At 35.7% G+C, this 26,473-nt stretch overlaps 1 protein-coding gene and 1 long non-coding RNA gene across 4 annotated transcripts in view; one reads left to right on the top strand and one right to left on the bottom strand.

Moving 5' to 3' along the window:
• Positions 1-12,102, top strand: part of cd82a (CD82 molecule a) — a 59,779-nt gene extending 47,677 nt beyond the window's left edge. Inside the window, exons 7-10 of one of the 2 annotated variants that reach the window (XR_007424781.1) lie at positions 1,976-2,149; positions 5,181-5,264; positions 7,289-9,114; positions 10,047-12,102. Coding sequence is in view for 1 of the 2 variants with exons in the window: in XM_022670095.2 (XP_022525816.2) it covers positions 1,976-2,149; positions 5,181-5,264; positions 7,289-7,366 (336 nt within the window). In the remaining variant the exon portion in view is untranslated. Of the gene's footprint in view, positions 1-1,975; positions 2,150-5,180; positions 5,265-7,288 lie in introns of both variants that reach the window. The other variant, XM_022670095.2, reaches the window with a different exon arrangement.
• LOC111192552 (uncharacterized) lies at positions 3,541-26,221 on the bottom strand. Of its 2 annotated transcripts, none has more exons than XR_002650002.2 (3): positions 25,923-26,221; positions 24,575-24,683; positions 3,541-3,714 (listed from the first exon to the last, which is right to left on the bottom strand). It is a non-coding gene; the product is annotated as an uncharacterized LOC111192552 (long non-coding RNA). The 2 variants fall into 2 exon arrangements; XR_002650001.2 differs by having other exon boundaries at positions 3,541-3,762.
• Between the last annotated feature and the right edge of the window lie 252 nt (positions 26,222-26,473).

Here is a 26,473-nt window from a genome sequence, read left to right on the forward strand (position 1 = left end):
TAGTTCAGTTTGTTTTTTAGAGGATGACATCATGTGCTAGGATCCTGTATCTTCCAGCTTGTCCAGAAAAATGTGTCCTTTAGTGAGAAGGGTATAGGTGCAGCCTCGAGCACCTCCAAAGGGGAGGAACATACCTCTAAACAGGCGGAGCCTACATCCAAGTAGGATGGTGCTTGGTGTTGCGCGTTATGGTATTTTTCACGATGTTTTGTGCTTGTAAATAACCCCAAAGGTTAATTAATTCATCTATTTCGTTTATTTTAAAATGCATTTTCTAAGAGTCTAAAAGCATGTTGTGCACATTGCAACCACATTTTATTTATTTGAAACTTTAAACATTTGCCATGCTGTGAATTTTTCAAATGATAAAATAGTAAAGATCTAAATAAGGCAGTTGTTTATTCATAGCCAATAATATTATAAATACATACACACTACATGTATTTTATTATATTGACATTTAAGAAATATAAATAATCATTAATTGTTGACTAATATATTTATTGACATCCATGAACTTTTAATCATGGAGGACTTTTTTTGTGGCATTCGGCAGAGAAATGGAGCTGTGTTGAGTGAGGTCTCCCTGCCTTACGATGTAGACTTTTATATAATATAATATAATATAACATAATGTGATAATGTACATTATATATAACATTAAATTTGATGTAATAGAATAATAGTATTAATAATAATCACGGAAGACTTTTTTTATGACATTCGCCGGAGCCGTGGTGAGAGAGGTCTCGCGCACAAACGCGCTCCCAGTCTCGAGCCGTATACTGTTGGTGGACTTCCCACTTGGAGGTAAGCCTCCTCTTTGGAGGTGCTCCAGTCTGCAGCAATACATACTTGTAAAACCTGATAACAACTACAAACTTTTGTTTGCATTTATCCTCTGCATTCACAAATACAATACAGGCTTACATTGCTAGTGATAGGGGGCATAGAGCACTTTATTATTGCATAGGATATGATATGGCACACCCCTAACTGAGATATTAAAAAATACAAGAATGTTATCAGATTTGTAACAGAAGTCAATGATCCAGAATGTCCTGATAATAATAATAATAATAATGGACTCCAAATATCTCCATATATCCAGGATTAAAGTTAAATAAATGATACAGGACAGATATAATCTGTCTCTAATAGATATATAATGGGAAATGAGAACAGTGTGAATTTTTCTTTTGCAAAAAAAAAAAAAAAAAAAAAAAAGTAGTACCCTGATGTGACAGTTAGGAGTGGGTGATCATTGTTCACGATATTCAAAAATCTTGGTGATATTATTGCGTAAGATCATTTTACACCAGATTTCTCCTTTAAGTTTCTTCTTCATTGTGTCCAAAATAGAGTTGCAATGGTGTGAGATTTTCAAAGAATTCAGAGAATTTCATATTTCTCTCAGTATTTCCTAATTATCCTAAATCACCAACAGAACATTATTCGTTCTAATTTTGATTTAAAAGAGCATTTAAATTTTATATTACTAAAGCATGCAATTTTGCATGCTGGCACCATATATGGAGGAAGATTTCACAGCCTTTACATCAGTAAGAGGCGTGGACCTGTTTTTCCTGTAAAGCGGCTTTGTGACAACCTTTGTTGTAAAAAGCGCTATATAAATAAAATTGAATTGAATTGAATAGAAGTAATAACACCACACTGTAAACTTAAGATAATACATAAATATTAGTACAAAATAAATACCAAAGATAAAAAAAACATTCAGGTTATGAATTATGTGGGGAAATTGTGTATAACATAATTAAAAACATAAACAAATAATTGGTCATTAAAGATGATCAGTCATTGCAGACAGAGAGGATTATTTCAAGTCAAAAAACAGATTCAATCAAGCAGACATTAATTAATCAATCAATCAATATCTGATTCTGAACTGAACTGGTTGATGTTGTATAAGTTTGTTGTTCTCAGGTTCTGTGTTTCTCCTGTGTTTCCACAGATGAGATGCTGTGGCTGGACCGGTCCTGAGGACTGGATGCGTAACCCTGTGATTGTGAACAGCTCACAGATGCTGTATCCCTGCTCCTGCCGCAACACCTCCGTCCCCGGAGACAACGGCACTAACAGCGGCTTCTGCGAGGCCCAGTCTGACAACTGGCCGAACTACGACACGGTAAATCAGTTTCACCAACTTTCAGTTTCATTATATTGGGTACAGTTTATCAGGGGAGTTTTTAATACACAAATATATCTGAAGGAACTACATACATATTAGTGAACCAAAGGCTCTGTTCACATTACCAAGTAGAAGCGACTCAAATCCAGTTATTTTGCTTTAGGCTAATTTGCCAAATCCAAATTTGTTTTGTTTGTTTTTTAGGCTATGTTTGGATTGCCAAATCAGATTTTTCGGCTATGTTTACATTACTAAATCAGATTTTCTTGCCTTAGACTACATTTAGACTGTCAAATCTGTTTTTTTTTTTGTTTTGTTTGCTGTGTTTAGATTGCTAAATCCTTTTTTTTTTGGCCATAAGCTATATTTAGATTGTCAAATTAGATTTTTTTTTGGTATGTTTGGACTGCCAAATCCAATTTTCTTGCCGTATGCCTTTTTAGACTGTTTAAATCCAATTTTGTGGCTATGTTAGATGCTTTTTTTTATTATTAATTATGTTAAATTATTTTTTTTCTTAGACTATATTTAGACTGTCAAATCTGATTTTTTTTTATTTTTTATGTTTGGACTGCCCAATCCGATTTTTTTTGCCTTAGGGTATATTTAGATTGTCATATCTGATTATTAATTTATTTATTCATTCATTTATTTATTTATAGCTATGTTTCGACTGCCAAATTCCAAATCCAATTTTTTTGCTACATTCGAATTCACCGCTTCGGATTACACCGCCAAATCCATTTTTTGGTTACGTTTAGACTGGCAAATCAATTTTGTTGACTATGTTTAGACTGCCAAATTCGATTTTATTTTCCTTAGGCTATGTTTACACTGACAAATCATGATTTTATGCATAGACACCTTCTTAAAATAATCACCTAATTTTTTCAAGTTTTAGGAAACATGTCATCTATTTGAAAATGGGCAATGGTTTAAGAGGATAGTTTATCATACAGCCGGGCAGCAGAAGCAATCTCACACGATCCTAATTCAACATTACTAAGCTACTTTGAGTTTGTCAATGGTGTAAAAACTGGCTTAAAGTGCTGTATTTGGAAATACTGGGGGAAATCAGAGAGTGGCTATTCGAACAAAAGTTTGTACTCGTCCGTTTCACACTGGATTTCTCCTTTAAAATCACACACACTGAATTTTTTTGGACCGTGTGAACGTCAAATCTTATCTATTATAATAAGTATTAATATATGTATGCATGCATGCTGTTTCAGGGACATAATCATTCATATTACAGATAAAAATCACTTATACATTTATGACTGTAAATCATGAGGACAGACAAATCTGATCTAAAAATCAAGGACATAAATCTGAACTGATTAATAAGGCTTTTAATGTGAATGTAGTTATAGATAATTTGATATTTTTGAACAGTACAGCAATGCATCACCTTATTTTACATCCTGTATTCCACAGAAAGCTCTCGACCCGGTTCTGTAGACATAAATCCAATGTAACGCCTCCATAATCAGATTCTGTGGAAGATCCTGAGGAGCAGGATTGGGCGTGTGAGGTTCAGGTGGTGATTCAGTTCAGTTCTGCTGGAGGGTGGATCAAAGCTTGTTAGTGCCGTAGACTGTATACCATCTCTGTCACGCAAACAAAAAAAAACTTGTATCTCCAAACAGCTCTGGCAAGTTTCCAGCTATTTATCGACTTGCAAAAGTATTTTTTCATCATTTAATTTTTTTCTGCATTGTATATTAATACTAAAGGCTTTAGTTTGCTTTAATTAAACAAACAAGAATATGTTTTATATTTTAGATTCTTTAAAGTAGCACCTCTTGCTTAGATTAGACAGTTTTGCACATCTCTGCTGGATTTATTCAGTCAGTTTTATGAGGTAGAGTCACCTGGAATTCAGGCTTTCAGTTAACAGCTGTGCTGCTGAACTCATCAAGAGTTAATTACTTGAATTTCTTGTTTCTCAATGTGTTTGAGAGCATCAGTTTTAGAGTCTAAATTGAATGGGTTCATATTTTTAACTGTGTTTATATTGTATTGCTTAAATATCCTTTTATTTTAAATTTACATTGTTTGCTTGTTTTTATTATTTAAATTTAAGTTTCAATCACTTTAACTCTATGCAAGCTCGGCTACATTAAAAAGAGGGCTACCCTCAATGTATTTACCAAGTGAAAATAAAGGTTGATTGATTGAAAATCAGATTTCATAAATGTTTAATGAATAATCTGACATTAATTTCTCAACACAGAATGATACCAAATGTTTCAGCACAGCAGAAATATTTTTTTAAGCTTTTAAACTCCTGTTATAAACCTATATATTGTGCTGCATCAGCTCACCAACCAATCAGCTCACAGAAACAGTCATTCTAGCACGTTTACAGCCTGTTCAACCTGTTTACCTTGGAAAAAACTAATATATAGAGGTTAGTTTTCTTTCCTTTTTAGCAGAATACATCATTCTACTGTCTAAAAAAAGATGAATACCCTGACCAAGTGGATATTTACTATTTTTAATTTGGTTCTTTAGTCATTTGTATCTCCTTTCACTCCCATTTATTTTGGACTCGATTGTGGGTATTATTTGTTTGCAAATATAACAATTTAAAAAATCTAATAAATTCATTATAAAGAAATAATGGTGGAGACAATGGCAAACAAACAAACCAAATGAACCAGGATTTATCTGATTTGGATTGAGAACACCTTCTTTGGTCTGGTCAGAGTTCAGGAACCAGGAATCCAGTACACTCTTAAATACACTTCATAATTATATATAATTATGGCAGCACTTAACACTCCTAACACTCTTTTATCCCCAGTGTCTTTAAGTATACTGTAAGGGTTAATTAGCCATTGCAGCGTTAACAATAATCTGTGTATGGAAACTAATGTGAGTAGTTTACCTATAGTTATTCTGCGAGATTGTTTTATGCTGGGGTGTATATCTGCTGTTTATCTCTGCTGTTTGATTGTATTATGGGATGTTTTGGACAGGCTGTTTATGAAGAGCTGCTGCTGATCTCTCTGTTCCCCTGCAGGGCTGCATGATCAGTGTGGAGAGCTGGCTCTTCACCAACTACGGAGTCATCCTAGGAATCTGCCTGGGGGTGGCTGTTATTGAGGTATTCCATATCTTTACATCTGCAGTGCCTTTTTCTCTCTGCATTTACATTATGTTTGAGTAAAATTAACATTGTTATTTTATTCTATAACTTACACACGACATTTCTCCCAAATTCCACATAAAAATATTGTAATTGCAGAAAATGAGAAATGGCTGAAATAACAACAACAACAAAAAAAGATGCAGAGCTTTCAGACCTCAAATAATGCAGAGAAAACAACAAGTTCATATTCATAAAGTTTTAAGAGTAAAAAAAAAAAAAAATTGGTGGAATAACCCTGGTGGTTTTTAATCACAGTTTTTATGCATCTTGGCATCATGTTCTCCTCCACCAGTCTTACACACTGCTTTTGGATAACTTTATGCTGCTTTACTCCTGGTGCACTAATTTGGCAAAATCAAGGGAAAAAAATCAAGTGGTCATTTTTCCAGAGCTGCATATACAGTGGCTTGTAAAAGTATTAAAACAAGCTACGTGGGACGAACCGCTAGCTAATATCGCTCTGGCTTACCGGAACACCTAGTCACAGCTAGCACTGTTATGTAAGCTGGAAATCTAAGCTTACTGTAAATAAACGGAAGCCCTTTACTCACCCAAATAAACAGTTTTTCAGATTAACATCCAGCGCTCATTTGACAGCTTTGTGATTTTTTTTTAAAACTTAGTTTAGCTTTACAGCTCTCACCACCCAGCTGACCTGCTGAATTAAAAAGAAAACATGGCGAAACTCCTGTTCCTTACTAGTGTCGCATGATGCGATTTATAATCCGGTGCACCTTATAGCGCAAACATAAAAACGGAACTCATTGAATTGATCTGATATAGTTTTGAACGTGGTATTAATATTCAGAAATGGGTCTGGGCTCTTATGGGTTAAACAAGTGTGAAAGACTACAGCATCAGTAAAACTGTACTCTGTAGCCATATAAACAGAGGAGAATAGACGTTATTGACATGTCTATTTATCGTACTACCAGGGTTCTTGCTCCTTTTTAAAAGTCAAATTTAAAGCTTTTTAGGACCTCAATAAATATAACTTAATGCCCAAAGATGTAGTTATAACTTCTTAAGAAGACAATAATTTATTGTATTGAGAATTAAAACTTAACATGTCCTTTTTTTTATCAATTTTCTTTTTCAATTTTGTTTCATTGTGATGCAGAACATGTTAGCATCTTAGTTAGCTCTCTGCTAATGTAGCTAATTGGCCGCTAGCTAACTCCGCTAACCTTAGTTCTCTCCCCAGTAACATTAGTTAGCTCACAGCTAACTTTAGCTAGCTTTACGCTAACCTTATTTTTCTCCCCAGTAACGTTAGCTAGCTCTCCACCAACCTTAGTTCTCTCCCCGGTAACTCTATGCTAACTTTAGCTAGCTTTACGCTAACCTTATTTTTCTCCCCAGTAACGTTAGTTAACTCACGGCTAATGTTATCCAGTCTTATGCTAACATTAGTTATCTCCCCAGTAACGTCAGTTAGTTCGCGGCTAATATTAGTTAGCTCTCCACCAACCTTAGTTCTCTCCCCCGTAACTCACCGCTAACTTTAGCTAGCTCTACACTAACCTTATTTTTCTCCCCAGTAACGTTAGCTAGCTCACAGCTAATGTTAGTTAGCTCGCCGCCAACCTTAGTTCTCTCCCTGGAAACTCGCCGCTAAAGTTAGTATGCGCTTTCCCACCAGCATTAAACATAGTTTAAAAATGTAATACCTACAGCAAAATTTACCGTAAATTTAAGACTATTTAAGACCTTAATTATCCAAATTTTAATTTAAGACATTTTAATACTTTTTAAGGATCTGCGGGAACCCTGACGTCAATCATGTAATTATGGTAACAGGCCTAATCATTTGTCCTATTTGACATGATTCTAATATGACAATGAATTGCTGTGTTATAAAATTATATAACACAGTGATGTTCTCTATTATGGAGTGGAAAAATTATCTCCATCAGTGTGCCAAATTTCCAGCCTCAGCCTCAGTTCAGCTTTCTGACTAATGACTGTTCCTCCCACAGCTTCTTGGCATGATCCTGTCCATGGGCCTGTGCAAGAGCGTACACCAAGAAGACTACACCAAAGTGCCAAAGTACTGAGGAAGATACACACATCTGCACACACACACACACACACTTTTACACAAACACACACAGTTTACTGTTCTTTTCTTTTCTTTTTAAACCACATTTTATATTCACCCAACTGTAAATCTAAGCTTTACTATTCTGGATTTTACCCTGGATTAGAAATGTTGAACTGATAAATTCTCCTATTTTTGGTACTACACATTGGGGGTCCTGTAAAGTTATTTAAGCCCACGGGGAGCACCACTAAGTCTTTTTATATATATATTTCCAGATTTTGGCATTTTAAAGTATCCAGAAGTTTAGATAGAATGTGCGATTTCCTGTTTACAGTTTTAAGGGACGTCTAAAGCCGGGTCTCGGTATTCAGTGCCGTTTCTGAGGTGCTGTCAGAAATATTGTGATGCAAAGCTGGTAGGATGGTGGAACGTGGGAGCTGCCAACTTGAAGGAACAAAAGGCTGGTTTGACTGGTTCTACAGCAACGTTATATTCTCTTTAAAGCTAATGGTGGCAAATCCAGGTCCAGAAAGTGTAAACCCACACCAGATTTTGTTCTGAATGCACAGATGACCCTGTAGCTAAATCCAGACAGTATAGGCCTAGAAAGTCAAAAAGTCCACCCCAGGATTTTGTGCAGACTGCCTAAATGACTTTAGAGTCAGAAAATGAAAATCTTATACCGAATTTGTTTCAACAGTCTAGATGATTTTTTTGACAGCAAGGTCAAAAACATCCAAGCTTAGAAAGAGAAAAAAAAATCCACCCCAGGATTTAGTTATCACTGCTCAGATGGCTCTGCTACAGCTAAGTTAAGAAAGTACAAGTCCAGAAAGTTAAAATCCACCCCAGGATTTCATTTCAACAACAGAATAGTGAAAATGCCCTGGATATTGTTCCACTTGTCTGATTGGTTCTGCTGCAACTAGATCCAGAAAGTCCTGGTCACAGAGCAAAAAAATCTACCCCTGGATTTCGACCCAACTACATGGATGGCTCCACTGCAAATACGTCCCAAAGATCCAGGTCCAGAAAGTCAAAAACGGCCCCAGGATTTTGTTAGACTATTTAGAAGGCTTGTTCAGAAAGTAAAGATCTGTCCCATGATTTTGTTAAAAGTCCACCTCAGGGTTTTGTTTCAACCACCAGAATTTCTCTTTTGCAGCTAGAGCCAAAAAGTCTAGGCCCACAAATGTCAAAATCCACCTCAAGATTTTCTTTCAACCAACTGGATGGCTCTGCTGCAGCTAGATCCAGGTCCAGAATGTAAAATCCGGGTACCTGAGTGGCTCTACTGAAAATCCACTTTGGATGTTGTTCAAATTAACTAGATGACTCTGCAGCAAGGTCCATAAAGACCGGGTCCAGAATGTAAAAATTGACTCAACTACCTGGATACTACCAATTAAGTCCAGAAGGTCCAGGTCCAGAAAGTGAAAATCCGCCCCGGGACTTTTGTTCTGAATGCCTGGATATCTCTGTTGTAGCTATGTCCAGAAAGTCTAGGTCTAAAATTTCAAAAACGGCTCCAGGATTTTGATTTGGAAGGCTTGCCCAGAACGTTCAGGGTAGGAAAGTTAACATCTGTCCAATGATTTTGTTAAAAGTCCACAGCAAGAAAGTGAAAAATCTGCCCTGGATATTGTTCCACTTATCTGAATGGCTCTGCTGCAGCTACCTGGTCAAGAAGCAAAAATCTTCGCCTGGATTTTGAGCCGACTACATGAATGGCTCCACTGCAAATAAGTCCGGAGGGTTCAGGTCCAGAAAGTCTAAACATGCTTCAGGATTTTGTTTCAACCACCTGGAAGCCTGTACTGCAGGTAGGACCAGAAGCTTCAAGTCCAGAAAGTGAAAATTCACCCCAGGATTTTGTTCTAAATGCATGGATGACTCTGTTGTAGCTAAATCTAATAAGTCTACATCTTGAAATCAAAAAGGGCCCCAGGATTTTAAGACTATTTAGAAGGCTCGTCCTGAAAGTCCAGGTCTAGAATATAAAATCTACCTCTGGATTTTGACCAGATTACCTGGATCGCTCCACTGCAAATAATTCCACAAAGGTGAAAATCACCTTGGATGTTGTTCAAATTGACTGGATGTCTCTGCTGTAGCAAGGTCCATAAAGAACAAGTCCAGGAAAGTCATGTGTAGAATGTAAAAAAAAAAAAATTACCTGAATACAACCAAATAAGTCCAGAAGGTCCAGATACAGAAAGTCAAAACATGCCTCAGGATTTTGTTCTTACCACATGGATGCCTTTACTGCACGTAGGGCCAAAAGCTTCAAGTCCAGAAAGTTAAAATCCATCCAAGATTTTGTCCTGAATGTCTGGATGTCTCTGTTCAGAAAGTTTAGGTCTAGAAAGTGAAAAACAGCCCTGGGATTTTGTTAGACTATTTAGAAGGCTCGTCCGGAAAATCCAGTTCCTGAAAATAAAGGCCTGTCCCATAATTTTATTAAAAGTCCACCTCAGGGTTTTGTTCTGACAGCTTGGATGTCTCTGCTGCAGACAGAACCAGAAAGTCCATGGCCAAAAATTTAAAATTCTGCCCTGGATATTGTTCCACTTATCTGAATAGCTTTGCTGCAGTTAGATCCAGAAAGTTCTGGTCAAGAAGCAAAAATCTACGCCTGGATTTTGAGCTGACTACATGGATGGCTCCACTGCAAATAAGTCCAGAGGGTTCAGGTCCAGAAAGTCTAAACATGCTTCAGGATTTTGTTTTAACCACCTGGAAGCCTTTACTGCAGGTAGGACCAGAAGCTTCAAGTCCAGAAAGTGAAAATTCACCCCAGGATTTTGTTCTGAATGTCAGAAAGTCTAAGTCTAGAGAGAAAAAAATGGCTCCAGGATTTTGTAAGACTGTTTAGAAGGCTTGTCCTAAAAGTAAAGTTCTGTGCCATGATTCTGTTAAAAGTCCAGCCCAGGTTTTTGTTTTCTGACATCTCAGATGGCTCGACTGCATTTGGGTCAAAGAAAGTAAAATTTTTTTCATATTTGTCCCATGATTTTTTTTTTTTTTTTGGGGACTCTGCCTGGATGATTCAACTGTAGCTACGTCCAAAAATCTAAGCTGCGGCAGATTCTTCAACACATACAAAATCCTTTTGGAAGTCAAAAACTTTTGGAAGACTCGTTCTGAAAGTCCAGGTCCAAAAAGTACAGATCTGCCCCATGATTTTGTTAAAAGTCCACCCCAGGATTTTGCCTTAACAACCAGAGTGGCTCTTTTGCAGCCAGATCCAGAAAGTCCGGGTCCAAATTGTCAAAATCCACCCCAGGATTTTGTTAAGACTATTTAGAAGGCTTGTTCTGAAAGTACAGGTCCAGAAAGTAAAGATCTATCCCATGATTTTGTTAAAAGTCCACCCCACGATTTTGTTCCAACTACCTGAATGGCTCTGTTGTAGCTAAAGCTAGAAAGTCTAGGTCTAAAATGTCAGAAACGGTCCCAGGATTTTTTTCCGGCTATTTGGGAAGGCTCATCCTGAAAGTACAGGTCCAGAAAGTTAAGATCTGCCCCATAAATTTGTTAAAAATCCAGGTTTTTGTTCTGACAGCCTGAATGGCTCTGCTGCATTTGGGTCTAAGATAGTAACATTTTTTGCATTTTGTTCAAAATCTGTCCCATTATTTTTGCCTGGATGACTCAACTTTAGTTATGTCCAAAAATCTAGGCCGCTCAGATCCATCTACTCAGTCAGAATACAAAATCCTGGTGTGGACATTTACTTTCTGAACCTGAATTTATCATCTTTGATTATACCACTAAGCAGCAGAGCCGTCCAAGCAGTTGAAACAAAATCCTGGATGTGGATTTGTACTGTCTGGACGTGGATTTGCCACCTGGGTCTAAACCACACTGCCACTCTTAATACCAATCTGTTTGTTGGTCATGCTTTTGGTATTCTGTATTTACAGCAGTCAGACTTCTATTATTGCTAACATCTATTGCATGATGTTTTCTCTGTTTTTTTATTATTTTAATCTGTACATTAGTGTTTTCGTTTTTTTTATTATAGTAGTTTATTATTGTATATACGTTTAGCACATTGCTTTACTCTAGCGTAGCATCTCAGTTTTAAGGTTATATCTTTTTTTTTTCTTCAGCTTTAGGTTTTTGTATACAGATTGTGTTTTGGGTGTATTATTATTTTTTTACGGCTTTGATTTTTGTCAGTATTGTTACGGAGATGAGAAAAGAGCCAAATTCTGAATTATAACCCCTCAAATCTGACAGCAAACCTTATTTTTTAAGATTTTTCTGCCAATTTAATGCTTCCCGTTCTAATCTGACTGCTTATAGCTTATGATTTGATGATATAATGTGTTATATATTATTATATATAAAGAAAATTAGAGCCTTCTTTTCCTAACTCGACTGTGATCTCTGTAGATGCACTCTATTTGCATTTTTTTGTGTCAGGCGTAAATAAGTAAACTCAGAAACTCTCCTGTTTTTTTGCCATTTATTTCAGTTCTTCTGATTGTTGGAGGTCAGGGATTTTTTTTAATTGCATGTTTTTTTTTTAGTTTGTTTTTTGGAAGAAATATGATGAATCTGATACAGTTTTGTGTGTAAAGTGGAAAATAGAGCGACCATTGTCCTGAGAAATTAATTTAGATTATGATCTTTTTATGGTACAAGGAAACATAATTATGTTTAAACATTTTGATAAATTTTGAATAAAACTAGATGTACCTCTGTTAAGTTCTGTCTGTTACAATAAATTAAACTCACACATCCTGTAGTCTGTGGTCTTTATTTGAAATAATGTACAGCTCTGGAAAAAAACATGAAGAGACCCCTTTAAAATGATCTGTTTTTCTAATTTTACTATTTATATATTAATATATGTTTGAGTAAAATGAACATTGTTGTTTTATGTTAAAAACTACAGACAAAATTTCTCCCAAATTCCAAATAAAAAAAATCATTTAAAGCATTTATTTGCAGAAATGTGTTCATATTCATTTAGAAACAACAATACTAATGTTTGTCTCAAAAAAAGCTCAGAATCAATATCCGGTGGAATAATCACAGTTGTCATGCATCTTGGCATGCTCTCCTCCAGCAGTCTTACACACTGCTTTTGGATGCAGTTCAGCTTTGTTTGATGGCTTGTGACCATCCATCTTCTTCTTGTTTACATGAATCATTAATTGTAATTAATTTGGGAGAAATGTCAGTAGTGCATAGATTAAAACAATATTCATTTTACTCAAACATACCTATAAACAGCAAAAAAAAAAAAAAAAAAAAAAAAATATATATATATATATATATATATATATATAAATAATTTTGAAGTGGCCTCAATTTTTTCCATTTTTTTGCACTTCCTACATTCAGACACTAGATGGCAGACACTCTTTATAATTTAAGTTCTAAAGCTGTTTAATGCATACATCTTTTAAATATACTTTTATTTGTTTTTGTAAAATAAGAACTCTTTTTAACTTTCTGTTGAGGTAAGTATAAAATATAGTATTTCAGTTCATTTTAAAGCATTAAAATGCTGATACTATGTGAAGATCAAGTACTAGATTTATATAATAACAAAATAAGATAATGATATATAGTAGCAATACACACACTACCGGTCTAAAGTCTTTTCTGTTTTTTTTTTTTTTCTTTTTTTTTTAAGATCCTTAAGTCCCGTCAATAATCTGAAATGGTATAAAAGTTAGCAGAAACTCCATGCTGTATGACCCAGACAAGCTGATTTTTTTTTATTTCCCATCTTATCAATGACTCAGTCCTTAATCATATTAATCTGATCTAAAGGCTAAAGTTGCTGTTTCCATGTGGGTCAGCCAGACGTCTTCCTGTAGCAGTTTACTCCAGAGTCTTCCTCTGTAATTTCTCTAAAGAAAAAACTTTTACTTTTATTAGTTACAGAGTTTTCTGTGTTTCTGTGTCTTTTTCTAGTTATTATGATGAACGTGTGAATGTGTATTGCTTTACGACAGACAAAGGCTTTGGAAATGGACATTTTTTTACATCATTTCCAAAGCTTACTAGCTGTAAGCTGTTAACCAATGAATTGTTTGCTAAATATCGCCCATCTTTACGATATATATATTTTTTCCAAATTTTTACAATATTTAAATTGACTAAAACTACTTCAAGTTTTTAGTTTATTTGTTTAATTTAAAGTGTCTGGCAGTTTACTACTAAATTTGTACACTGGATTTATACTATTTTTGGTTACTTACTGAACCTGAAGAGATTAAATGACAAAAAAATAAATAAATAAAACCTACCGGTATACTGTATATTAATAAATGCAGAAAAAACATGAAGTACGTTGGGTTTATACAGCATGAAATCAAATTAAAATTCAAAGTTAATGTAAAAATAATTGAATTTTTCTAAACTGCATTTTCTATAACCCAGTGCTTTTCTAATATGAGATATATAGCAGAACTAATTTTGGTGTTTAATGGCTCTGGGTTTCTGTCTCTATCGTTATTTTTATTTTTAATTTTTTTTAAGTATTTAAATTTTTTACCCTTAAAAGCCCTGTTAGTTTACTGCTAACTATTAAATCAATCAATCAACCTTTATTTCTAGATTACATTGGGGTACATTGGGGGTAAACCTCATTTTCAATGCAGCTGAGCATTTACAAAAATAAAGAGACTGAAAAATTTGTTTAAATTATAAAAACAAGCAAACAATATAAGATTTAATTAAGAAGAAATAAAATACTTCAGAATAAAAAAATATGCAGACAGACTTAAATGTAAAGCAATAAAAATAGGATAAGTAATTAGAATAATACAACATACCACCAAAATGATATGAAAAGAAGGTAATTGATGGAACTAAAATAAAAAAATAAATAATAAGTTAAGCAAGTATAAAAGGATGAAATAAATGAAAAGGTAAAGGGCAAAAAGTAAAAACCAGTAATAAAACAAATAAAGAGATGAAATGAATAAAATAAATAAAAAGGTTAAAAGGTAAAATATAAAACTAACTAAATAAAAAGACAAAATAAATGATATTTTGATAATAAAAGGGTAAAAGAAAACAACTAAAACAGTTACAGGCTGTCTGAAGGTGGTTAGAGACTAAAAGTTTAAAATTACTTTTAGAGTTTTTTGTAGTGAATTCCAGCTTGTACCATTTGAGGTTCTTTACTGGACCTGAAAAGCTTAATAATAATAATATAATATCTGGGGTTATTTTTAGCATTGATATTCCTTATAAATCTTCTTCTCCAGCACTGCTGCTCTTTTATCTGTATCTGGAAAGCGTTAACTGAGAGACCCCACCCCTCCTCCTCCTCCTCCTCTTCCTCCACCCACAACAATGGAGGCCCATTTCCACCTGCTAGTGCCCTTCATGTCCGGCCTGCATGCCCTGTTACATCCTGTTATTTAAAAAGCGTGACTTTTCTCACACACACTTGTAGTGTGTTTTCACACTAGCACTATTTGATCCGGTCTCGATCTCCGACCCACCTATAAAATATACTGCGCGTAGTGCTGGTAATAATTTTATCACGATATATTCCTTAATTTCGGTCAATTCGATATAATTTCGATATCGATATAAATACTTTGAAGGCCTCAAAAAAACTGCTAAGATAATAAATATTATTATTAACCACATTTCACCATATTGTTCCAGCTTTTTGAATTGTACTTTGTGAAAAGTAGGTCATTTCTAAATATCCGTCTTAAGCCCCATCCGGATGGGATTAGTTTCTCAGGGGGACGTTTATGAAAAATATTTTACACTTTGACTGCAACTTAAAAAACAGGAGGACCAATGAGTTTTTAGGCTTTCTCAGTCACATGACATGGTGTTCAGTAGCTCCTCCATTTCCACTCACTGTTGGTGCGCGGCATTGGACAAATAGCTATTTTATTAAACGCGAAGAGATGAAACTCAGAGGTGCGTCCGGACAGGACTTAATTAGCAGAGGACCACGAAGTTCAGCGAAAAACAGTACATAATTCAGCCTGTAATTTTTTATCTCAGAGGACATCTGAGAAAAACACGCACATGGTCATTCTGTATGGGAATAAAATCGTAGAGGACCCCCAATAAAAGAGAACATTACCCCAGAACTCCCTGAGAAATTAATCCCTGCAGATACAAAAAACAAAAAAGGACAATTTAATCCTAAAGAGATAAAAAAAAAAGGCTGGAAAGTGCTCGTTTATATAAAAAAAAAAAAAGAGTTCGTTTAGTACATAAAGCTCTCAGCAAACCTCATAACTGACCTCAGGGGGAATAAGATCAGAGATAAATGCAGTAAACGGTCTGTTTAAGACTCAGCACTTTGGTTTGTGGAGGATATTTCACACTGGAAATTAATTGGGCCTCACTGAGTTTCTGGTCCGCTGTGCTCGACAGAGTTCTGTAGAGGGCTTTTCCAGCACTAATAGTATCACAGAGCTGGACCCGGACCAGCACCAATATGATGTAATGACCACTGGGATCAGCAGCAGCAGCTGACAGTCCTTTATGTCTTAAATACAAAGTGCTATGTGTGGCGAAATGTAACACGGCTCATTACCCTCAACATATGTGAAACGTGGTGGTGGCAGCATCAAGATGTGGGGATTCTTACTCCTACTAGGCCTGTCACGATAAGATTTTTTTGTGGACGACATATTGTCCCAGAAATTATTGCGATACACGATATTTTTGTCATTTTAAAATTATTAAAAACCACTGACATAATGATATTATAATTAGTTTGGGAATTATATATTTATTTCTTCACCTACTTTAGTCCACACTGTGTGTATGGAGTAGGGGTGGGCGATATGGCTCTAAAATAATATCACAATATTTCAGAATATTTTTGCGATAACGATATTCTTGGCAATATAGGAAAACAGACAAATAATTCATTAATTTCAGGAATGTAGTATAATAGTATAACAGTATAATCATAATGTGGCAAAATAAATAATACAGCATAAAATAATATAATGCAGCAAATAATATTGCAGAATATTTTCATGCATGTAAACTGCAAACAAATCTATAAACTAAAACAATTATACAATAAATACACTTAAAGCTTCACAGTAAACAATGGATTACTTTTAAGACAAACCATCCCTATTATCACGATATGGATTTTTAATATCATGATATTTCTGTGTCACGATATATTGTATACGATATAATATTGCCCACCCCTAGTATAGAGTCACAGTTATTGAAAATGACTGGATAAAATAATGTTTACTGTTATATATATGAACAAATAAACACAATTCCTTGGGTAAGTGGTAGGGCCTTAAGGGGAGAAATGGAATTGGGCCTTAATGGGAAGATAGATAGAGCTAAATACAGCAAAGCCCTGGAAGAATCCTGGAAATCTGAGGCTGCAAAAGACTTGAAACTGGACCAGAACCAGAACCAGCACCAGGCTGATGTAATAACCACTGGGACCAGCAGCAGCAGCCGACAGGAAGCCACAGAGACGCAGTACAGTACTGTCATTTACACTCCACCCCGTCATACTGATCATCCACATCCTCTAATCAATCTAATTTAACCTCAGACTCAGAAAACCAACCAGAGCAGAACGTCTGCTGAGAGAGAGAGAGAGAGAGAGAGAGAGAGAGAGAGAGAGAGAAGAGCAGCGGAAGGACAGAGTTCAGAAAGTCAGGAGATTCTCCAGCGTATCCACAACACCGCCTAAACAAAACATTCCCACCTCTTAAAATAAATCTGAACATAATTACTGTTAAATCCTTTTAGTCAGTACTCTCTCATTATACTAAGTTTTTATTTTATCATACTGAGATCTTTTTATTTATATATAAAAGTCATGACTTTTAGATACTCATTGAGATATAAGGCCACTAATTTAGGTGATCTTATGTTTTTGACATATTAGAGATACCAGAAGTCATGATTTAAAGATACTATCTCATTATTTAGCAACAATAAGTCCTTATTTTGATATGCTAAATCATCATTTTCATATAATAAGTTCTTACTTTGAGAAACCAAGTCACTTTTTTAAACATTATATTATTATATTTAGATCTTAATCTTTACTTTGAGATTTTTTTACTCCAAGTCACTAATTTTAAACAATTTCTATTTTTTTGGAACACTAAGTTCTTATTTTTAGTCACTAATTTTAGACAATTTCTATTTATTTGTTTTTTTTTTTTGTTTTTTTTTTTTTTTTTTTTACATATTTGAGATACCAGAAGTCATTATTTAAAGATACTATCTCATTATTTTGTGACAATAAGTCCTTATTTTGATATGCTAAATCATCATTTTCATGCAATTAGGGTTGCAGCGGTAACCGGTTTCACGGTATACCGTGGTATTAAAATGCACGGTTATCATACCGTGTGTGTTTGCTTATTACCGGTAAAACGCAAGCCAGCGGAGAAACTCACCCGCGCATGCGCAACTCTGCTCCGCTTCAGCTACTCAGCACACAGCGGTGAGAACGGCAGAAAGTGCATCAGACTAGAGCTTCATTAACAATTATTATTGTTAATGAAAACGAACCAAATAACGAAAACTGAAAGTGAAACTTAACTAACTTATTTATAAGCGCTGTTTTCACTCCCGCAGTTCTACAGCGGGAGGTGTTGTGCTGATTCTGTCCGCGAAGCGGGAGTCGGATTGAGCAGGGAGTCGGATTCGGCACAACAGCGGCAGCACGGCTGCACCTCGTGGCCCGCGGTGTTAGTTGTAAGCGCTCGCGCTAGCCGCAAAATACGACAGAAAACACTGAGAAACTGCAGAATTATGTATTGGACTAAAATGAGCACGAGGAGATAAAAGAGAACCTTTACCTGTGAGTAGCTCATATCAGAACACGCAAATCTCTCTCTCTCTGTCTCTCTCTCTCTGTGTCTCTCTCTCGCATGTGAACTTCTCCGCACTGTGTTTAGCTGTTCTTAAAAATCATTTTAATTAAATAATAGTTCTATGCTTCTATGTTAGTGTTAATTAACATAATTCTGATCATATTTCGCTCATTCAAACAGCCTGAAAACAGACTTGTAATCTTGTAATCAACAAGCTTGTAATCAATGTGGCCGTAAAGTCACAGCTAAAGGAGGAAATACACCTGTTCTCCCATCTCCGAGAACACCACCCCGCTGTGCAGCGCAAAGTATGTGTTCAGTTTATAATTTTAATCTGAACATAAATAAAACCTCTTTGTAGTCGTGCACAACCCATGCGGTAAGCACCCGCAAAAGCGCTGAGTTATCCGAAATTTGGGCACGCAGGTACAGGCGTGAAGTGCGTGCTACGATGGATTCACGTGTCCGTGTAAAGGTCCTGGCCGGACTGGATGTGAAAGACGCCATTCATTTACATGCGTTAATTTTCAAATTCTGACGTGCCTGTTTTTCATATGTTGAAGGTTTTAAGGTATGAAAGCCTTAAAATAGAAATCTCTATTGTGAGGATCATGTCAGAAATAAATCCCCTCTTTCTGCAGTATCTGGTTATATACCAACTTTTTTATATATATATATATATACACTCTTAATGCCCTTAAGAGTAGTGGAAAAACATGGTTTCCTTCACCTGATGGTGTAGTTTCTACAATAAATAGTTAATTGAACAAAAAACCTTTGTTGTAATTTCTTTAAGGGTCAGTTTAATAATATATGTAACAAACTGTGATACCGTGATAACCGTGATACCGCGGTATTTTCCGAGACGGTTATCATACCGTGAAAATCTCATACCGTTGCAACCCTACATGCAATAAGTTCTTTCTTTGAGATACCAAGTCGTCTTTTAATACATATTATTATATTGAGATCTTAGTCTTTACTTTGAGATTTTTTTACTCCAAGTCACTAATTTTAAACAATTTCTACTTTTTTTGGAACACTAAGTTCTTATTTAGATATGTTAAATCATAATTTTGATAGTAAGTTTTTCAAAGTTTTTACTTTGAGATACTATTTAACAGTTTTGTGATCCTAGATCACTTTCTGGTTTTAAGATCTAATTATTATGAGATACTCATTATTTTGAGATACTACATTATTATATTAAGATTTAGATTATTTTACATATTTAAGGTACTAGACGTCATTATTTTGTGATAATAAGTCCTTATTTTTATATGTTAAATCATAATTTTGATGTTTGATTTTACTTCAATATACTAGCGGTTTTGTGATCCTAGGTCACTTTCTGGTTTTAAGATCCTAATATTATGAGACACTATCATTATTTTAAAATAATAAAGTTCTTATTTTATCCATCATTATACTAAGATTATTACTCAATATTTTGCAAAGTAATTTTCAAAAAATAAGTCATGACTTTGAGATACTCATTTTTTGAGACTCTAGGTCACTAATTTTAGAGGATTTTTTTTTATGAGATATTTGAGATAGTAAATAATTATTTAAAGATACTTTCCTATTATTTTGGAATACTAAGTCCTTATTTTGATATACTAAATCATAATTTCTACTTGTTTTTACTATGAGATAATCATTATTTTAAGATATTTTAAGAAGACGTTATTATATTAAGGTTTAGTTTATTTTACATATTTGAGGTACTATAAGTAATTATTTTGAGATACTATCTCATTATTTTTATTATTATATTGAGATATTAGTCTTTACTTTGAGATACACCAAGTCCTTATTTTAATTTGCCAAATTATTATTCATCTTATTATTTTTTAAATCTCTCATTATTCTCATAATGTCTCATTATCTTGGGATACTTTCTCATTGTTTCGAGACATTGGCCATTATTTTGAGATTTTTTTTTGTCGTTTTATCTAAGATACTACATTTACATTTATGGTATTTAGCAGACGCTATCCTGTTCTTCTAAAACATATTATTTTGAGATCTCATTACTGTGAGATATTAGCCTCTGATCTTGACATTTTGAGACAGTGTACTTATTTTGAGAGCCTAAGTTACTTGAGATACTATTTTATCCTATAAAATGTTACATTAGGATGCTGGTCATTATGTTATTTATATTTTGAGACATTTTGTCTTTCATTTGAGTTTCTTTCTCATTATTTTTGAGAAGCTTTTGTGTGTATAAAATTAAATCATTCAGTATGGGTCAGAAACTGGTTGAGTAAGTAAATAATGGCTGGTTTGATTATGTAATGCAGACAGATTGGGATGAGCAATGTTCTGTCAGGTCCACTGTCAGCTCAGCACTGTGACTCATCCTCACCAATCTTCTGCTTCTGCACTCAGCCAGTGGAGCATAGCATAAAACAGGCGGGCACATCACCCACCGGGACCACTGCTTCCTCTCACAAAGAGAGAGAGAGAGAAAGAGGGAGAGAGAGATACATTGCAGTTCTGTGCAAGCATGAGGTCACACTTTGCCATAAAGAACATGGTAACTTGCTCTCATTACCTACATCACTGTTGCAGTCAACATACATGATATCTCTGAATACCCAAGAGAAGGTAGCCCTAGTAAACATGGATTTATTGTAGGTAATATTTTCTCAAAATATTGGGTGAGAGGTAGAGAAAGGAGTAGAAACAGAAAGAGAAACAGAGATAGAGAGGGAAAGGGAGTAAGAGAGGTAGAGACAAAGGTAGATACGGAGAAAGAGAGAGTGGAGGAGAGATATAGAGAGAGAAGAAGAAGCGAGAGAGTAAGTTAGAGAAACTATGAGAGAGGTAGAGGAAGCAAGAGAGAATGAGAGGTATAGAGAGGCAGAAAGATAGAGAGAGAGGGATAGAAACAGAGTTAGATAAAGCATGGGAAAGAGAGCTAGAGAAAGTGAAAGAGAGAGTTAGAGAAAGTATGAGAGAAAGAAGAAGAAGATAGAGAATGAGAGATATATAGAGAGGAATAGAGAGAGTTAGAGGAAGAGAGAGCGGGATAGAGAGAGTTAGGAAAATTATGAGGTAGACAAAATGAAAGAGAATGAGAGGTATAGAGAGGTAGAGGGATGTAGAGAGAGGGATAGAGAAAGAGTTAGAGAAAGCAGAGGAGAGAGAAGAAGAGAGAGAGAGTTAGTGAGGAAGTGAGAAAGAATGGGAGGTATAGAGTGGTAGAAAGATAAATAGCGAGGGGTAGAAACAGAGTTAGAGAAAGTATGGAAAGAGAGCTAGAGTAAGTGAGAGAGAAATGAGAGATTCTGTCAACAACAAATTGTACTTTTATTAAGTTTTCTTAGGTTCTAAACTGTCTCACTCCTTAACCCCCCTTTTTCCCTATACACTCCTAACCTTTTGCCCCTCACCCTTATCTCTCACATCTCTCCTTTGTTTAACATAAGTTGATAGAGACACCCCCAATGATGACACCCCCCACATACTACTCCATAAACCCTTACCCTTTCTCCCCCTGCTGTGTTCAAAGCAGTTTCTCCTGTATGTAAAGTCCTGCTAAAATGTCTTAGTAGCTCAGTCTAGCTGAGTCTCGGTCAGAGAGTCTCACACAGACAGTAACAGACAGACAAGTCACATGGACTAGTCAGGCGGACACAGGGAGCAACGACCAACTAAGCTGTGCCCGTGTAGATTTTCTGTCTGCACGAGAATAAACTCAAGTCATCTCTCAAGCTGTCTCCTGATTCCTGATTCTGACTCCTGATTCCTGAAAGCCGAATTTCTAACAGAGAGTTAGAGAAAGTAAGAGAGAAAGAGAAAGAAGAAGAAGAGGAAAAGGAAGAAGAAGAAAGAGATACAGAGGTAGAGAGATATAGAGAGAAGAATAGAGAGAGTTAGAGGAAGAGAGACAGGGATAGAGAGAGTTAGAAAAATTATGAGAGGTGGACAAAATGAGAGAGAGAATGAGAGGTTTAGAGAGGATGAAAGATATAGAGAGAGGGACAGAGAAAGAGTTAGAGAAAGTAGGGGAGAGAGAAGAAGTGCGAGAGAGAGAGTTAGAGAAAGTATGAGAGAGGTAGAGGTATAGAGAGGTGGAAAGATATAGAGAGAGGGATATAAACAGAGTTAGAGAAAGCATGGGAAAGAGAGCTAGAGTAAGTGTGAGAGAATTAGAGAAAGTATGAGAGAAGAAGAAGAAGATAGAGAATGAGAGAGATATACAGAGGTAGAGAGATATAGAGAGGAATAGAGAGAGAGCTAGAGGAAGAGGAGAAGAGAGCAGGATAGAGAGAGTTAGAAAAAGTATGTGAGGTAGACAAAATGAGAAAGAATGAGAGGTATAGAGAGGTAGAGAGGGATAGAGAACGTGTTAGAGAAAGTAGGGGAGAGAGAAGAAGCAAGAGAGAGAGTTAGAGAAAGTATGAGAGAGGTAGAGGAAGAGAGGGAGAATGAAAAGTATAGAGAGGTAGAGAGGGATAGAGAAAGAGTTAGAGAAAGTAGGGGAGAGAGAAGAAGTGAGAGAGAGAGAGAGAGATAGAGAAAGTATGAGAGGTATAGGTAGCGAGAGAGAATGAGAGATATAAAGAGGTAGAAAATATAGAGAGAGGGATATAAACAGAGTTAGAGAAAGTATGGGAAAGAGAGCTAGAGTAAGTGAGAGACAGTTAGAGAAAGTATGAGAGAGAAGTAGGGATAGAGGTAGAGAGATATATAGAGAGAAAGAGAGATAGAAAGACTTAGAGAAAGTATAAGAGAGGGGTAGAGGAATTAAGAGACAGAGAGAGAGAGAGAGAGAGAGAGAGAGAGAGAGAGAGAATACAAGGTAAAAATATAAAGAGAGGGATAGAGTTAGAGAGAGATAAAGGGGTAGAGAGATGAGTTAGAGAAAGCATGAGAGAGCGGTAGAGGAGGAGAATTAATGGGAAAGAGAATGAGAGGTAGAGAGATATAGAGAGAGAGAGAGAAAATAAGAGGTACAGTGGAGAGTTGGAACATGCTGACCCCAAGAGGTTGAGGGTCCGTGTTAAAGGAGCTCCACAGGGCCGCTGGTGGCACGTCTGGAATTCTCATCTTAAAGGGTACGTAACAGCCCCCTCGGACGCCATACGGACCCTCTTTCCAGTTAACCCCCCCAGAACTCTCCCCTTCAGCTGGACCTGCGCTGTTAGAGCACACGCACTGCGCATTGGGAGGAAACGGCCAGTCTGTTACAGACAAAGCGAGGCACTATCCACAAACCTGCGGTGGGTCTGTAGTCTACAGAGGCCTGGAAGATCATACTCGCTGTGGGAGACTCCTTGTTGACCTTTCTACATATTTTTCAGACTTTTAAAAGTTTAATTTAATAAACAGAGCATACAGCATATCTGTAACTGTTACAACACATGCATGCTGAAGATGCTGTCCAATCAATGCTCGATTGGTGAAAAATCTGGCAACTGGCCAAGCAACTAGGCTCACTTTCCGTGTTTCCAAAAATGTAAACACACCAGATATGGGACAAGACAACAGCCATACTCACTGTACATCAGCTCATCATACATGTAAGCATATTCTCAGAGTTTATATCACACATTTAGAGCCTCTCTTGTCTTTGTGCGTTTCGAGCGGCACAAGGTGTACTTTTCCTGTTGTTACAATAGCAAAGACACACTACCATGCCCTAAATAAAACTGCATGGTTGACAGGTCGCCTAAGGATCACTAAAATAGGACCCACAGTGTCCAATCAGACCACACCTGTGTACAAAACATAAAATATATACAGAATTGTTTTTCCAGAAAAAAAAATCCTTATTAGTTCAATGTATCTTTTTATTGGTCAGTTACTGTTGTTAAAAACGTAACAGATATGTTTATTTGTTTCTAGTATTTGTTTATTCAGTCCTCAATAAGCATTAATTGTTAATTTATCAACTATTTTTCAATAATTTTATGAACTTATCAGTTTATTATCTCTTTTATTTGGGTCCAATAATAAAAAATAGCTAAATTTGAGTATTAAGGTAAATATTAGTACTAGTGATTGTTTAGTTTAAGGGTATAGTATTATTATTTCCTATTTAAAAAAGTAATAATAGGTATTTGTGTTCATGATCAGTTTTAATTTTTAAATTAAACCTTTGTTTATATTTATAAAACCATCCATTCAATCCTCAATGAACAAAAGAAAACAATAAATGGATATCAAAATCACTTGCTACAAACTTCACAACTACAAAAAAATAAAGATAGATAAATAGATCGGTAACCAATAAGGTAAATAAAATAATGTTTGTCTTTAAATAAAATCTCAGTGTCTTTTTTCCCCCTACAATGTTCTTTATCAATTTCAAAGTTCAGATCCACTCAAGTATTAAGTATTTGTTAGTGAGTAAATTACTACTTAAATACAAAAAGTATACTCACAGTTCACCTGGGTTGTCCGTTATGGGCTTGGCTCTGCAGTGCACCGGCCGTGTGCAGCTGAGCAATGTGATCAATCATTGGTATCGGTCATTTCAAACCACAAATGGACCTGGTAACATGAAAACAGCGGCTGAGTAACTCATATATAATAACTTTCATTTTTTTATACAAATACACAAACACATGGCTGTGGCTAGGCCTGTCAGGATAACTACATTTTAAACTTACTATACAATATATTTGCACAAACTCACTAATTTTATTCACAGAGGAAGTCCCATAAATAGAATGAGCTGGTACGCCAACAATAAACCACTGGTTTTGTTTGATTTGATTTTATTTAAATAAGAGATAGGCCTGTCACGATAATTACATTATCAACTTATTGTTCAGCATACAGATTTGTACACAATCATTATTCACTGACCTTAAAATAAAATTATATTTACATAGAGTGATACTGCAGAGTATATACACTACACCAATTAAACTTATCATATGTTCCCATTACATTTAAAGGCGTTAGCTTAGCCTCGGCTCCAACTACATTTAATGGCGTTAGCTTAGCATAGGTATCCATTACAATCAATAGAGTTGGCTTAGCCTAGGCTCCCACTACATTTAATGGCGTTAGCTTAGCATAGGTTCCTATTACATTCCCACTGCTCGTTTGGAAGAATTTACCTAGCCTAGCCTCGGCTCAAATTACATTTAATTGCGTTAGCTTAGCATAGGTTCCTATTACATTCCCATAGCTCGTTTAGCACCATTTACTTAGCTTAGCCTTGGCTCATATTACATTTAATTGCGTTAGCTTAGCATAGGTTCCCACTACATTTGATAGCGTTAGCTTAGCATAGGTTGCTACTACATTCAATGGCGTTAGCTTAGCTTAGGTTCCTGTTACATTCCCATAGATGGTTTAGTAGCATTAGTTTAGCTTAGCCCGCGCTCATATTATAATAGTAGTGTAAGCTTAGCCTCGGCTGCCATCGCATTCAGTGGCGTTCGCTTAGCATCGGCTCCTATTACATTAATGGCGTTAGCTTAGCATAGATTCACATTACATTTAAAGGCGTTAGCTTGGCATAGGTTCCCACTATATTCAAAGGCTTTAGCTTAGCATAGGTTAACATTACACTCAATGGTGTTAGATTAGCCTAGTCTCCTATTACATTCAATGGCGTTAGCCTAGCATAGGTTTCCATTACATTCAATGGCGTTAGCCTAGCATAGGTTCCCATTACATTCAGTGGGGCTAGCAAATAGACTAACTAGCGCTATTTTATAGCTTTATTTATCTGGACATTTGGGTCAGAACATTTATAAAAGTGTGTTTTAGACTCACCGAGTCCGTTCTGGCGTTTATACACGCCGTTTACGGTGAACTAGACGCAAAGTTCTTCCTCCACCTGTAGATTAGTGGAACATTATAACGTTACCAGGTAAGTTTGGCTGCTGACAGTAGGTGAAGATTTTCTCCTCTGCAGGCTCACAGGTTTAACAGCGGTTAGCATTTTTTTAGTGATTGTTTTATTGGTTAGAAAGACTTAATCCAGTTGTTTCCCTAATAGTATTAATATTGCAGGCTGAGAACTAATGCTTAGAAGTTTTGACAAATTAATACAGCCAGGGTTAACGCGTACTCTACACTGATTGGCTAAAACAATGACCGCCTCTGTGTCTTAGAGGATTATCATTGGATCATATTGTGCGCAGTTTACCCTCTAAAAAAATTGATTGGCTGCTTTTTAGCACATTAAAGTTTCTACTAAATGTTTTTTTTTATTGTCAACTACTGTTTTGGAACTGTTTTTTATCGATCTCATATTTATGCTATTTCATATAAATAAAAAAATATAATTATTTATGTTCTCTAACATTACACTTTTTAGCAGT

Source organism: Astyanax mexicanus, chromosome 16 (genome assembly GCF_023375975.1).
Source record: "Astyanax mexicanus isolate ESR-SI-001 chromosome 16, AstMex3_surface, whole genome shotgun sequence".
In the NCBI taxonomy this organism is placed as follows: Eukaryota; Metazoa; Chordata; class Actinopteri; order Characiformes; family Acestrorhamphidae; genus Astyanax; species Astyanax mexicanus.